At 42.0% G+C, this 13,386-nt stretch overlaps 1 protein-coding gene across 2 annotated transcripts in view; it reads left to right on the top strand.

Annotated features, from left to right (window-relative positions):
* PLCE1 (phospholipase C, epsilon 1) overlaps positions 1–13,386 on the top strand; it is a 368,205-nt gene that overhangs the window by 292,948 nt on the left and 61,871 nt on the right. The window contains exons 9-14 of one of the 2 annotated variants that reach the window (XM_011934310.1): positions 2,421–2,603; positions 4,548–4,665; positions 5,566–5,674; positions 8,858–8,980; positions 9,070–9,206; positions 12,477–12,715. In XM_011934310.1, the coding sequence (XP_011789700.1) occupies positions 2,421–2,603; positions 4,548–4,665; positions 5,566–5,674; positions 8,858–8,980; positions 9,070–9,206; positions 12,477–12,715 (909 nt within the window). Of the gene's footprint in view, positions 1–2,420; positions 2,604–4,547; positions 4,666–5,565; positions 5,723–8,857; positions 8,981–9,069; positions 9,207–12,476; positions 12,716–13,386 lie in introns of both variants that reach the window. The other variant, XM_011934309.1, reaches the window with a different exon arrangement.

The raw sequence follows: 13,386 nt of genomic DNA, 5'->3' as shown, positions 1-13,386 counted from the left end.
CCACTGCACTCCAGCCTGGGCGACAGAGTGAGACTCTGTCTAAAAAAAATAAAAAATAAAAAAATAAAATAAAATAAAATGTCACATGCAAAGATATGCCAAGAGGTAACAGTGCATGGATATTTTTTAAAGAATCTATTTTCTAATCTTCAACTTTCACATCAATTGTTTTCTCCACTGCACTCCAGCCTGGGCAAGAGTGTGAGATTCTGTCTCAAAAAAAGAAAAAAAGAAAAAACAAACAAAAACAAAAAACAAAAAAACTGTTTTCTAAAATTGAATATGTGCCTTCACTTATGGTAGTCCATCTCCCACATTAAAAAAAGAAGGTAGGCCGGGTGCAGTGGCTCAGAGCTGTAATCCCAGAACTTTGAGAGGCTGAAGCGGGTGGATCACTTGAGGCCAGGGGTTCAAGACCAGCCTGACCAACATGGTGAAACCCCATCTCTACTAAAAATACAAAAATTAGCTGGGTGTGGTGGTACGCACCTGTAATCCCAGATACTTGGGAGCTGAGGCAGGAGAGGCCAGGAGGCGGAGGTTGCAGTGAGCCAAGATCACACCACTGCACTCCAGCCGGGGCAACAGAGGGAGACTCCACCTCCAAGAAAAAAGAAAGAAGAAGAAAGTATATCCTTCATCCATCCCAAACAAGTTTGTTATTTTGTGTAAAACAAAAGAAAGATTAAAACTACATTTTACTTCTCAGAAAGCTTCCTTTAAAGACTAAACAAAGGCATCCTTCCTTTTCCTGACCTAAACATATTTCTGTTAGTGGTAAAGTTTGACCCATGTTGGGATGTTCTGAAATTAGAAAAATCAAAGCAGTAGAGGCTAATGGTGCCAATTATTTTACATGTAAACTATAATGGGCCTATTAAGCTTTTAAAGATGTGTTGGTTAAAATCCATAAATAAAAGTTTCACTCTTCTTTCAGATTCAGAGTATGTTATTCAAAATGGCAGTTAAAACCTGTCCATTAGGTTTCATTCATGAAATGTTTACTCCAACTTGGAGTCACTCCCAGTGACTTGTTAGCAGGGACTCTCTTCAGCAGGCCTCCAGCAGGTGGACTGATCTCCAACCATTTTCATTCTCTCCATCACTGCATTCAAGAACTCTGCTCCAGGAAGGGGATTCTGATTGGCTTATTGGGATGATGTACCAATCATTGGTCAAAGGAGGATATTTCAGCTTGATTGGCACACCTATTGAGACTATATCCAGTGGAGAAGAGACAGTTAAAGTAAAATTGTGATATGGTTAGAGAAGGGATAAACAGATCATGGACAGGCATAAGTCACAATATTCCTCTATAAGAGGTAACCAAAAGGTTTCTTTGTCAAGTACCCAAGTTATTCAGCATCCTGGGATCCATAACAGGATGCAGGAAGTGGGAATGCACAAGTCATAAAATCAGTTATTAAACATTAGGCTGAAGGAGCAAGCACACACACACACACACACACACACACAAAGCTTCTTTGTTCTTTGCATATGATCTGCAACAAAGCAAAATCTATCTATAAGCACTTCTTTGGAACTGCAAAGGAGAGCCAGCCTTAAATGTTTTTGAAGAGTAAAGACAGTACATTGAAATTAATTTTTAAAGAGCCCTCTTATACAATGCATGAAATATCAATATCATCTTTAGCTCATAGGCAACTTTTTGTGGTTTTATTAACTGACTTATGGGGAGAATCATTGACAATTGCTTAATAGATCCCTGCTGCTACTTACAGGATGTTACAGAGAGTTGCCTTAGTAGCTACTGTGAACCATTGCCTGCCCCTTGAGTGTGTTGCTGCTGCTCACAGCATCCTAATATGTATGGTGTTCTGAGTCCCATGGGCTCCCTATCTTTGGATTTGAGCCACTCAAAAGGATGGCAGCCCAGCTATTTTAGGAGCTCCCTGGGGCCCTTCAAAGGGAATTTCATACATGTCACACACCCTGTATTTCAAGTCAGACAGTCCCAAGCATCAAACTAGGTGAAAACCTACCTGGCAATAATGGACAAATACAACTTGATTTTACTTAGATTGATACCCTGCCCCCCTCCCTTCCAAGATCTCCAAGGACCTAATTTGCAAAGTAAGTCTAAATGAATTTTCCTACAGTGGTAGTTCTGCAGTTTAACCTCTATAAATGGGATGGGAAGTTTTTGTTCCCCAGTTAATATATTAAAGCATGTCACTGGAACTCAGCAGGGATGTGACCAACACAACAGGGGACATGATGAAATTCCTGACAGAGAATCTTGTGAGTTAGAAAACAGGGCCACTTGGGTGGCCAGATCATTATTCTTCTGTGGCCATCTGTGCTCTTCCACCTCTTGGAATTTTCTGGGAGACATTAATACATTTACTTCCCCATTGCTTGGTGCTTCCTATTGTGTTCACCATGTGGTTCTTTCACAGGAGGATGGACGGTATGAAGGCCCAACTTTGGCTCATGCTGTGGAGTTGTTTGGTGGCAGACGATGGAGTGCTCGAAACCCCAGCCCCGGCACATCTGCAAAGAATGCTGAGAAGCCCAGTATGCAGAGAAACAACACCCTGGGCATAAGCACTACCAAGAAAAAGAAGAAAATCCTCATGAGGGTAGAGTGTTGTTTGTTTATTAAGCATCAAACCCATCTTCCAGGACCATTGTATGGTGAACATCACCATAAACCATTTTAGGTTGTTTGGGTTGAGGACAAAGTCGGGTATAAAACAAAAGATACCAGGGATTAACACACACCTCCTTGGTGCCATGCTAGTGCCAGGAACAGCAGGGAAAAGACAAGGTCCACAAAAGGACATAGACATGTAAACAAACACAGTGCAAGCTAAAAAGAGACATTGTCGAGTCATTCAGAGTGCTGTGGGGACAGAGAGAAGGAAAATAGAGGGCTGAGGGGCAGGCACAGAGGGCTCCACAGAGCAACTGACATGCAGGTCTTGAAGAACGTGTAGGATTTTACCAAGCAAACAACGTAGGAGAAAGTATCCCCCGCAGAGGAGACAGCATAGAGGCATAAAAGACAGCTTGTTCAAGGAAGCACATGCTGTTCCAGATGGCCAGAGCATGAGCACTCTGCGTGCAAGGAAGGGCTAGAAGAGAAGAGAGATCACAGAGGCCCCAGATACTGTGTATAGAGCACAATGTAAAGTATATTAGCACTATATATTATGAACTATGTAATATGAAATATCACTATGAAGTGATAATATAGTTGCTTCATGGCTATTTGTTAGTCTGTTTGTGTTGCTATAAAGAAATACCTTCACGAGGTCAGGAGATCGAGACCATCCTGGCCAACACGGTGAAACCCCGTCTCTACTAAAAAATACAAAAAAACTAGCCGGGCGAGGTGGCGGGTGCCTGTAGTCCCAGCTACTTGGGAGGCTGAGGCAGGAGAATGGCGTAAACCTGGGAGGCGGAGCTTGCAGTGAGCTGAGATCCAGCCACTGCACTCCAGCCTGGGCCACAGAGCGAGACTCCATCTCAAAAAAAAAAAAAAAAAAAAAGAAATACCTGAGGCTGGGTAATTTATAAAGGAAAGAAGTTTAATTGACTCACAGTTCTGCAGGCGTACAGGAGGCATGGTGCCAGCATCTGCTTCCAGTGAGAGCCTCAGGAAGCTTACAGTCATGGCAGAAGGTGAAGCGGGAGCCAGCGCATGACATGGCAAGAGCGGGAGCAAGAGAGAAGGGGGAGGTGCCACACACTTTCTTTTTTCTCTTAGAAGCAGGGTCTTGCTCTGTCACCCAGGCTGGAGTGCAGTGGTGTGATCATGGCTCACTGCAGCTTCGAACTCCTGGGCTCATGCTGTTCTCCTGCCTCAGCCTCCCAAGTATCTGGGACCACAGGTGTGCACCACCATACCTGGCTAATTTTTTTATTTTTTATAGAGATGGGGTCTCACTATGTTGCCCAGGCTGGTCTCAAACTCCAGGCCTTAAGTAATCCTACTGTCTCAGCCTCCCAAAGTGTTGGTATTACAGGCATGAGCCACCAAACCCAGCCTACACACTTTTAAATAACTAGACCTTGTGTGAAGTCGAAGCTAGAACTCACTCATCACCAAGGGAATGATCCTCAGCCTTTTATGAGGGATCCACCCCCATGATCCAAACACTTCCACTAGGCCCCACCTCTAACATTGGGAATTACATTTCAACATGAGATTTGAAGGGGACAAACATCCAAACTATATAATCTATCTAGAAAAAGTGCCACTCTCTTTGCTTATGGGAGGCTTTGATGCTCATGTCAAGCTTTATCTGCTTCACAGTTTTTTCTGTACATAGAGGTTCCAGAGGTTGTGTGCCGCCTCTTGTCTGCCTCCCTCCCCTGAGGAGTACTGCTGTGTAGTAAAGAACAAATGAAATAATATGACATGAGAATACTCGGTCAGCCTTAACGTAGGTCTTTACCGGTTTTACCAGGGAGAGGCAGTATTGAAGGTGGGTAGGTCAGAAAATAGAGACCTACCTGAACTAAAGCAGTGATGGGAGAGAAATACAGGTGTGGAACTATTGTGAGCTTTGTGTTCCCAGGGTGAGAGTGGAGAGGCAACTGACGATGAGATGGCAACCCGAAAGGCCAAGATGCACAAAGAGTGTCGAAGCCGGAGTGGTTCTGATCCTCAAGACATTAATGAACAAGAAGAATCAGGTAAAGCGGCATGTTTACATCTGAGATTTTTGTTTTTTAATTTTTATGGGAAAAAAGTATACATTTGGTTTTAAATTGTGATTTAAGCATTGCAAGCATTTCTAACAAAACTCTTTGTCCTAATCAGACAATGAAACCTAAGAGGTGCTTCTGCAAGCATAGTATACTTGGAATAAAATCCCCGTTAATTAACTTGCCGTTACTGACAGGGAATATTAGATATCCATAGTATAATTTGATGGATTAGACCAGTGATTCTCAACTTTGCCTGCATATTAGAGCTTTTAAGAAAATCTGGGGCCGGGTGTGGTGGCTCACGCCTGTAATCCCAACACTTTGGGAGGCCGAAGCAGGTGGATCACCTGAGGTCAGGAGTTCGAGACCAGCCTGGCCAACATGGTGAAACCCCGTCTCTACTAAAAATACACAAAATTAGCTGGGCGTGGTGGTAGGCACCTGTAATCCCAGCTACTTGGGAGACTGAGGCAGGAGAATTGCTTGGACCTGGGAGGTGGAGGTTGCAGTGAGCCGAGATCACGCCACTGCACTCCAGTCCGGGCGGCAGAGCGAGACTCCATCTCCAAAAAAAAAAAAAAAAGAGAAAAAGAAAAAGAAAATCTGGTTCCTCTGTCCACATCCAAGAATAACTGATCCAGATATTCTCTGGCTGGAAGATGGACATCTATTTATTTTTTAAGCTTCCCAGATGGTTCTAACATGTAACCCGTTAAGACCCCACCAGATTAGCCCATTCATAAAAATATTTTAGTGCTTCTTGTATAGAAACCAGCTACATAGGTTGATTTGCTCAGATATCCAGAAGCCTCTCTGGTTTGCATTTGGTTCTGAGGGAAAGCATAATCTGAGTCATTGTCTCTTTTCTGTCTTTCATCCTCACAGAGGCGAATACCATCGCTAGCCCGCCAAACCCCCTCCCTTCCAGAAGAGCCCACTCTTTGACCACAGCTGGGTCCCCCAACTTGGCTGCTGGAACGTCATCTCCCATCAGGCCAGTGTCCTCCCCTGTGCTGCCTTCTTCAAACAAGAGCCCGTCCAGGTGGGGCCTTAACATGATAAAACAGAAGGACCCTTCACATTATCCCAGTGGTGTGGAAGGGCATAACTTTACAGTTGTCTATGGAAAGACTGTTTCACATTTTGACGTATAGTTGAACTGAAAACTGAAAAATCCCAAAATGTTAAATGACCCTAGTTTTCCCAATTTTGTACTCCTACCTTCTCATATTACTTCAAAAGTCAGTAGCAGTAACAAAACCCAAGCCATGATTCTCCAAATCTGTACTATTCAGTACACTAGCCACTAACTAGATGTGGGTATTTAAATTCAAATGTAAATTAATTAAAATTAAAGAAAATTTAAAATTCACTTCCTCAGTCACAGTAGTGATATTTCAAGTGCTCCATGGCCACAAGTAGCTGATGGTTACTATCCCAAAGAGTGTAGATAGAGAACATTTCTTTTTATCATTGCAGAAAGTTCTGTTGGATAGCACTGCTCTAAATGAAGAAGAGAGAATAGATTGTTTTAATGTAAGCTATTCGGCCCCTTTGCCAATCGATGAAATATATTTAATACTTTTCTCATATGTAAATTACACATGTCTAGAGGAATGAATTCAAGTATCACAGCCAGTTGGATATGTTTAAGTATAATTCTAAAGCTGTTATAATCAATTATAAGTTCCATACAAATTACCTATTTGAAACAACATCTACCCTCTCAGAAGAAGAAATGATATTAAAAGACTCCCAAAGGGAACCAGAATGCTGCTCCATCTCCCTGTATTCCACATTAAAGTTTAAGAAATGTGGAGGTTCTAGACAGAACCAAGCTAAAACAGGAACTCTTCACTTTATTACACACACACACACTCTCTCTCCCTCTCTCTTTCTCTCTTTCTCTCTCTCTCCTTCTCCCTCTCTCTACCCCCCCTCCCTCCCTCCCTCTCTCTCTTTCTCCTTTTCTCTCTCTTTCTCTTGGAAGCTTGTTATTGATAAGAATCCTGGCTGGGCACGGTGGCTCTCACATGTAATCCTAGCACTTTGGGAGGTCAGGGGAGGAGGATCACTTGAGCTCCCCAGGAATTTGAGACCAGCCTGAGCAACAGAGACCCCATCTCTACAAAAAAATAAAACAATTAGCAGGGTGTGGTGGTTCTCATCTGTGGTCCCAGCTACTCAGGAGGCTGAGGTGGTACTTTCACTTGAGCCTGGGAAGTTCTGGCTGCAGTGAGCCGTGATCATGCCATTACACTCTAGCCTAGACAACAGAGTGAGAGCTTGTCTCAAAAAAAGAAGAAGAAGAAGAAAGAAAGGAAAAAGAAAAAAGAATCCTACAGTAAATTATCTTTTAAATAAAAATTCTTTCACAATGTGAGCTATGAACTTATAATTTATGCTTTACACATTCACATTCTACAATGGGTGAGCATATGTCAAGGTTATATGGGAATTTTTTGTACCACTCTTGCAACTTTTATGTAAATTTAGATTCATAGCAAAACTAAAAGTTACAAAAATCAGAATCCTGTTTATTATACTTTCAGCCTGTGCAGTATCCTGGGTAAATATCTAGGAACCTGGATTAAATGGCATTTCCCATTTATTTCAGTCATTCATGAGCAGGAAAAGACAGAGTAAAGGAGGAAAATATTTTAAAAAGAGAAATTGACATGCCAGATGCCAGATCAGAAGGCCAACCCCAGGAGGACAGGGATCAGCACCCACTCAAGTGTTTTAAAACAGAAAGAAAACAAGGCAGGAGAGGAAAAATCAACTGAATGCTGTTAAGGGGGAAAGCTAGACTGAATCCTAAGTCTGGTAGTGGAAAGAGTGGACAAACAGTTTCCTAGAATCAAAGGGAGATGGGTTCCTACAGACAGTAGCTGGACCTGCAGCCAGAAAGAAGCAAGACAGGACATTTACTTCTTTAGCTACAAATAACGAAGTCACCATTTTCCTCTTCCTGCGCCTCTACCCTGTGTTTCCTGCACTACACTGGGGATCAACAACCCACAACCTATGCCTACGAAATGCTATACAGTTATCGATTTGTAGTGCTCTTTCGTCACTAAAGGTGACCTTCAGATGTCAGCACAAATTAATTTTCCATGAGTGAACATTGTTAGCAGAGTTGAGAGTCACTTCAACAGACTATATATTTTATGTTTATATTCTTAAATATATAGTTTTTAGATTACATATTTAATATACCTAAAATAGACTTTATGATATTCTCTATACTTTCTTATATATTTGAAATATTTCAAAAAAACTTTTAAAATCCAAGACAAAAAAAATAGATCCTGTTCATTAATTTGACTACAAACCATAATCAAAACATCTCTCGTACCATTGTGTCAGGAAATCAGTACAGAAAATACAAAATGTTGTGAAACAGTAAGACTGTTCTGACTGAGGTGACTGATATTTCTACATTGAATAGACGCAGCCTTGGAAGGTGCAAATATAATCCTAGGCAGAGCTGGGTTTTTTCCATTCTTTTTAAAATTTTTTAAAATTAGAGACAGCGCCTCACTATGTTGGCCAGGCTGGTCTCGAACTCCTGGGGTCAAGCAATCTTCCCACCTCAGCATCCCAAAGTGCTGATATTGTACACATGAGCCGCCGCACCCAGCCCTTTCCATTCTTAACCTTTTTCCGACTCACATTTTCCATTAATATTTAAAAGCTCTTCTCTGTTTTCATCTAAGGACTGGTTAAGAAAGAAATCAGACAATACACTCAAAAGTTTCTTCTTAAATGTGATTCTATAACTTAGAATATAGAAAAGAACATGCATTATTTCCCATAGATTAAGAGTGAGTAATTTGGGGCTCTTTTTTAAAAAGACATCTTCAAAAACATTTATTTTGCCCATTGAGCTGGAATTTCAAAGAACTGTTTTGATTAATAGAGGAATATTAACCTCAGCCCTGGGGCCTTATTAAATAGACTAGAAACATGTTTTCTTTTTCATATACAATATGTTTTATTTCCTCTGATACAATATAGATTAAGAGAAATGAAAAGAGAGTACCAGAAAATAGCTTCAATCTTAAATAACTTGCACTCATTGTTTTGCTCATATTGCAAATTGGAACAACTCTGGTGGGACAGAATCACAACAGTGGCCTGCCCTTGTGCCCATGAAGGCCTGTCTTTGTTGCAGTGCTTGGAGCAGTAGTAGCTGGCATGGGCGGATCAAAGGCGGCATGAAGGGATTTCAGAGCTTCATGGTTTCAGACAGCAACATGAGTTTTGTTGAATTTGTTGAGCTGTTCAAATCGTTCAGGTACAGTGTATGTTTCCTTCTTATTCTTTCTCAGGCCCCCCATTTCTATAAAGATACTCAATGAGAGGTGTTTTCCATTCCCCATTCAGTGTCAGGAGCCGCAAGGACCTGAAGGATCTGTTTGATGTCTACGCAGTGCCCTGCAGCCGATCTGGATCGGAGTCAGCCCCGCTCTACACCAACCTGACGATTGATGAAAACACCAGCGATCTTCAGCCTGACCTAGGTTTGTTGAACATTTTAGGATTTCCCTTTGGGACCAATCTGTCTAAAACCTAAGGTCAGAGGTCCAGTCACACAAACTCTGAGGCTGTCCCACATAGTGTGCTATTACTGCTGTGTAGGAAACACTTAAGAGAATTTTTTTTTTTTTTTTTGAGACGGAGTCTCGCTCCATTGCCCAGGCTGGAGTGCAGTGGTGCAATCTCGGCTCACTGCTACCTCCGCCTCCTGGGTTCAATCTATTCTCCTGCCTCAGCCTCCGAGTAGCTGGGACTACGGGCATGGGCCACCATTCCTGGCTATTTTTTTGTATTTAGAGATGGGGTTTCACCGTGTTAGCCAGAATGGTCTCCATCTCCTGACCTCGTGATCTGTCACCTCATCCTCCCAAAGTGCTGGGATTACAGGTGTGAGCCACCATGCCCAGCCAACACTTAGAGAATTATTTTAAAGTGTCATCTGGTGTCATGGGAGCAGGTGCTACTGGCATTTTGCATGAAGAAATTCATCATTATGTGGTTCTGCCCGTGTATTTCAGGATATTTAACCAATAAAGCCCTCCAGTCATTCTGACAACCAAAAACCCTTTCCCGACTATATTAGTCCATTTTCACGCTGCTGGTAAAGACATACCCGAGACTGGGTAATTTATCAGGAAAAAGAGGTTTAATGGACTCACAGTTCCACATGGCTGGGGAGGCCTCACAATCATGGAAGAAGGTGAAAGGCACGTCTCACATGGCAGCAGACAAGATAACTTGTGCAGGAAAAACTCCCCTTTATAAAACCATCATATCTCATGAGAGTTATTTGCTATCACGAGAACATTTTCACATGGGAAAGACCTGCCCCCATGATTCAGCTGCCTCCCACCAGGTGCCTTCCACAACACAGAATTGTGGGAGCTACAGTTCAAGATGAGATTTGGATGGGTACACAGCCGAACTATATCACTGACCATTTTCAGATGTCTGCTGGGTATGTGGTATGTGTCACAATGGAGAACCCCCAGTCTCTTCCCTGCCTACAGACAGATGTGTGTTCAATCGCAGGGCAGTAGTCTTCTGCCCTTTGACAAGGAGAGTCTTTAGTGCCTTCCACAGGGTACTTCTGTCTGAATGATTGTCCAGGATATATTTTCTACTGTGTAAACCAGAATGTCTCATTCTTCTATCCCACTCACCACCACCACCATTACTATCACCACCCATGCATTTTCAGCCTATCATTTTCCTCCTGTTCTTCCTGGAAACCATAAACACAAACAGAAAAAACAAAAACCTTTCTTCTTTTATGCAGTTGCTTCATAATTATTTGTAAGTTTATGTTGTCCTTGAGCTGAGACTATTAACTATTGTTCAACTTTAGTCATAAAACCTCCATAACCATGGATTAGTCAAGTAGTTACATTTTTCAAAAATTATTAGACTTCATTTTTTATTATTTTTGTTTTTATTTTCTTTATCATTTTCATGTATTTTTTATTATTTAAAAATAATGTAATTTTTTATAGAGACAGGGTCTTGCTCTGTTGACCAGGCTGCTCTCAAACTCCTAGCCTCAAGCAATCCTCCTGCCTCAGCTTCCCAAAGTGCAGGGATCTTAGGCATGAGCCTCCATGCCCAGCCTAGACTTTATTTTTAGAGTAATTTTAGGTTTTTGGAAAAATGAGTGGAAAGTACAGAGTTTCAATATACTCTCTTCTGCTTTCCCATACAGACTTTCTTCTGTTAGTAATATCTGGCATTAGTGTGGTATATTTGTTACAACTGAGTTAATATTGATACATTATGATGAACTGAAGTCCATAGTTAACATTAGGATTCACTCTTTGTGTTGTGCATTCTATGGGTTTTGACAAATGTGTAATGACATGTATCTACCATTACAGTATCATACAGGATAGTTTCACTGCCCTGAAAGTTCCCTGTGCTCAACTTTTCCATCCCCCCGCATCCTCCCTCCAAGTCCCTGGCAACCACTGTTCTTTTTATTATCTCCATAGTTTTGCCTTTTCCAGAATATCATATGGTTGGAATCACACAGTACATAGTGTTTTCAGGCTGGCATCTTTCACTTAGCAATATGCATTTAAGTTTCCTTCCTCCATGGCTTTTTGCAGCTTGGTAGCCCATTTCTTTTTACCCTGGATAATATTCCATTTTGTGGAGGTACTACAGTTTGTTTATCCATTCACCTACTGAGGTATATCTTGGTTGCTTCCAAGTTTTAGCAATTATGAATAAAGCTGCTATAAACATTTGTATTCAGGTTTTTGTGTGGGCTTAAGTTTTTCCATCATTTGGGTAAATACCTAAGAGTGCAATTGCTGGATCATATGGTAAGCCTATGTTTAGCTCCATAAGAAACTGCCAGACTGTCTTCCAAAGTGGCTAAAATTAAAATGGCCATACCAAAGTTGGTGTGAATGTGAAGCAATTGGAACATTGCAGGTGGGAATGTAAAATGGTACAACTACTTTGGAAGACAGTGTGGCAGTTTCTTACTAAGCTAAACATAGTCTTTCCATGTGACCAGCAATTACACTACTTGGTATTTACCCAAACAAGTTGAAAATTTATATTCACACAAAAATCTGCACGCAAATGCTTATAGTTACACTTCTAAATTATAGTAAAACTGGAATTTTAAGGGTATATCTTCAATCTCTACAAACATAAAAATGTGTAAGTTTTTTAGGGAGCAACTCCCTAAAACCAAAGCCTGAATTTGGCCTGAAGTCCCCAACTGAACCTTCTTCTTTTCATTCATTCATTCATTTATTTATTTATTTAGAGACAGACTCTGTTGCCCAGGCTAGAGGGCAGTGGTGTAATCTAGGCTCACTGCAACCGCTGCCTCCCTGGTTCAAGCAATTCTCGTGCCTCAGCCTCCTGAGTGGCTGGGACTACAGGTGCACACCACCATGCCTGGCTAATTTTTGTATTTCTAGTAGAGATGAGGATTCACCATGTTGGCCAGGCTGGTCTCGAGCTCCAGACCTCAGGTGATCCACCTGCCTCAGCCTCCCAAAGTGCTGGGATTACGGTCATGAACCACCGTGCCAAGCCCTTAGTTTCCTTTATTTATTCATTGATTTGTTTTTTATTCCTATCACTATGTGAAGCCAGGAATAAACACTTATTTGATGGCTTATTTAGGTACATTAGTAAAGAGCTTCTCCATTTTAATAATTCCACACCATTATTTCCAAAATAAACTTTGCAAAAGATGCTGGCTATCTTGTCCATGTACTGTGGTGATTCTGTTTCAGATCTGTTGACCAGAAATGTCTCAGATTTGGGGTTGTTCATCAAGAGTAAACAGCAGCTATCGGACAACCAGAGGCAGATATCTGATGCCATTGCTGCTGCAAGCATCGTGACAAATGGCACTGGGATTGAGAGCACATCTCTGGGCATTTTCGGGGTGGGCATACTTCAGCTCAATGATTTCCTCGTGAATTGCCAAGGAGAACACTGCACTTATGATGAAATCCTCAGCATCATCCAGGTTCGTGCCTGTTTTGTGTGTGCATGTGTATGTGATGCCTCTGGCTATTCTAATAATTTGCTGCTAAATGTTTGCTCTTTCTGTACTTCTTTCCAAAGTCTTTAAATCTGGGACAGAAATAGAGTTTTGCTTTTTCTGTTTTTTTGAGACAGAGTCTCGCTCTGTTGCCAGGCTGGAGTGCAGTGGTACGACCTCGGCTCACTACAACCTCCGCCTCCCAGGTTCAAGCAATTCTCCTGCCTCAGCCTCCTGAGTAGCTGGGACTACAGGTGCCTGCCACCATGCCCAGCTAATTTTTGTATTTGTAGTAGAGATGGGGTTTCACCATGTTGGCCAGGATGGTCTCAATCTCTTAACCTCATGATCTGCCCACCTTGGCCTCCCAAAGTGCTGGGATTAACAGGTGTGAGCCACTGTGCCTGACCTTTTTTGTTTTGTTTTTTTTAACAAAATACCAAGTATGGGCTGGGTGTCGTGGCTCACGCCTGTAATCCCAGCACTCTGGGAGGCTGAGGCCAGTGGATCACTTGAAGCCAGGAGTTCAAGACCAGCCTGGCCAACATGATGAAACCCCATCTCTACTAAACACAAAAATCAGCCAGGGCCATGCATGGTGGCTCACACCTTTAATCCCAGCACTTTGGGAGGCTGAGGCAGGCGGATCACCTGAG

This window comes from Colobus angolensis, unplaced genomic scaffold (genome assembly GCF_000951035.1).
Source record: "Colobus angolensis palliatus isolate OR3802 unplaced genomic scaffold, Cang.pa_1.0 Scaffold134, whole genome shotgun sequence".
NCBI classification, from domain to species: domain Eukaryota; kingdom Metazoa; phylum Chordata; class Mammalia; order Primates; family Cercopithecidae; genus Colobus; species Colobus angolensis.
Note: the sequence above shows the minus strand (reverse complement) of the source record. Positions and strands in the feature narration are given on the sequence as shown.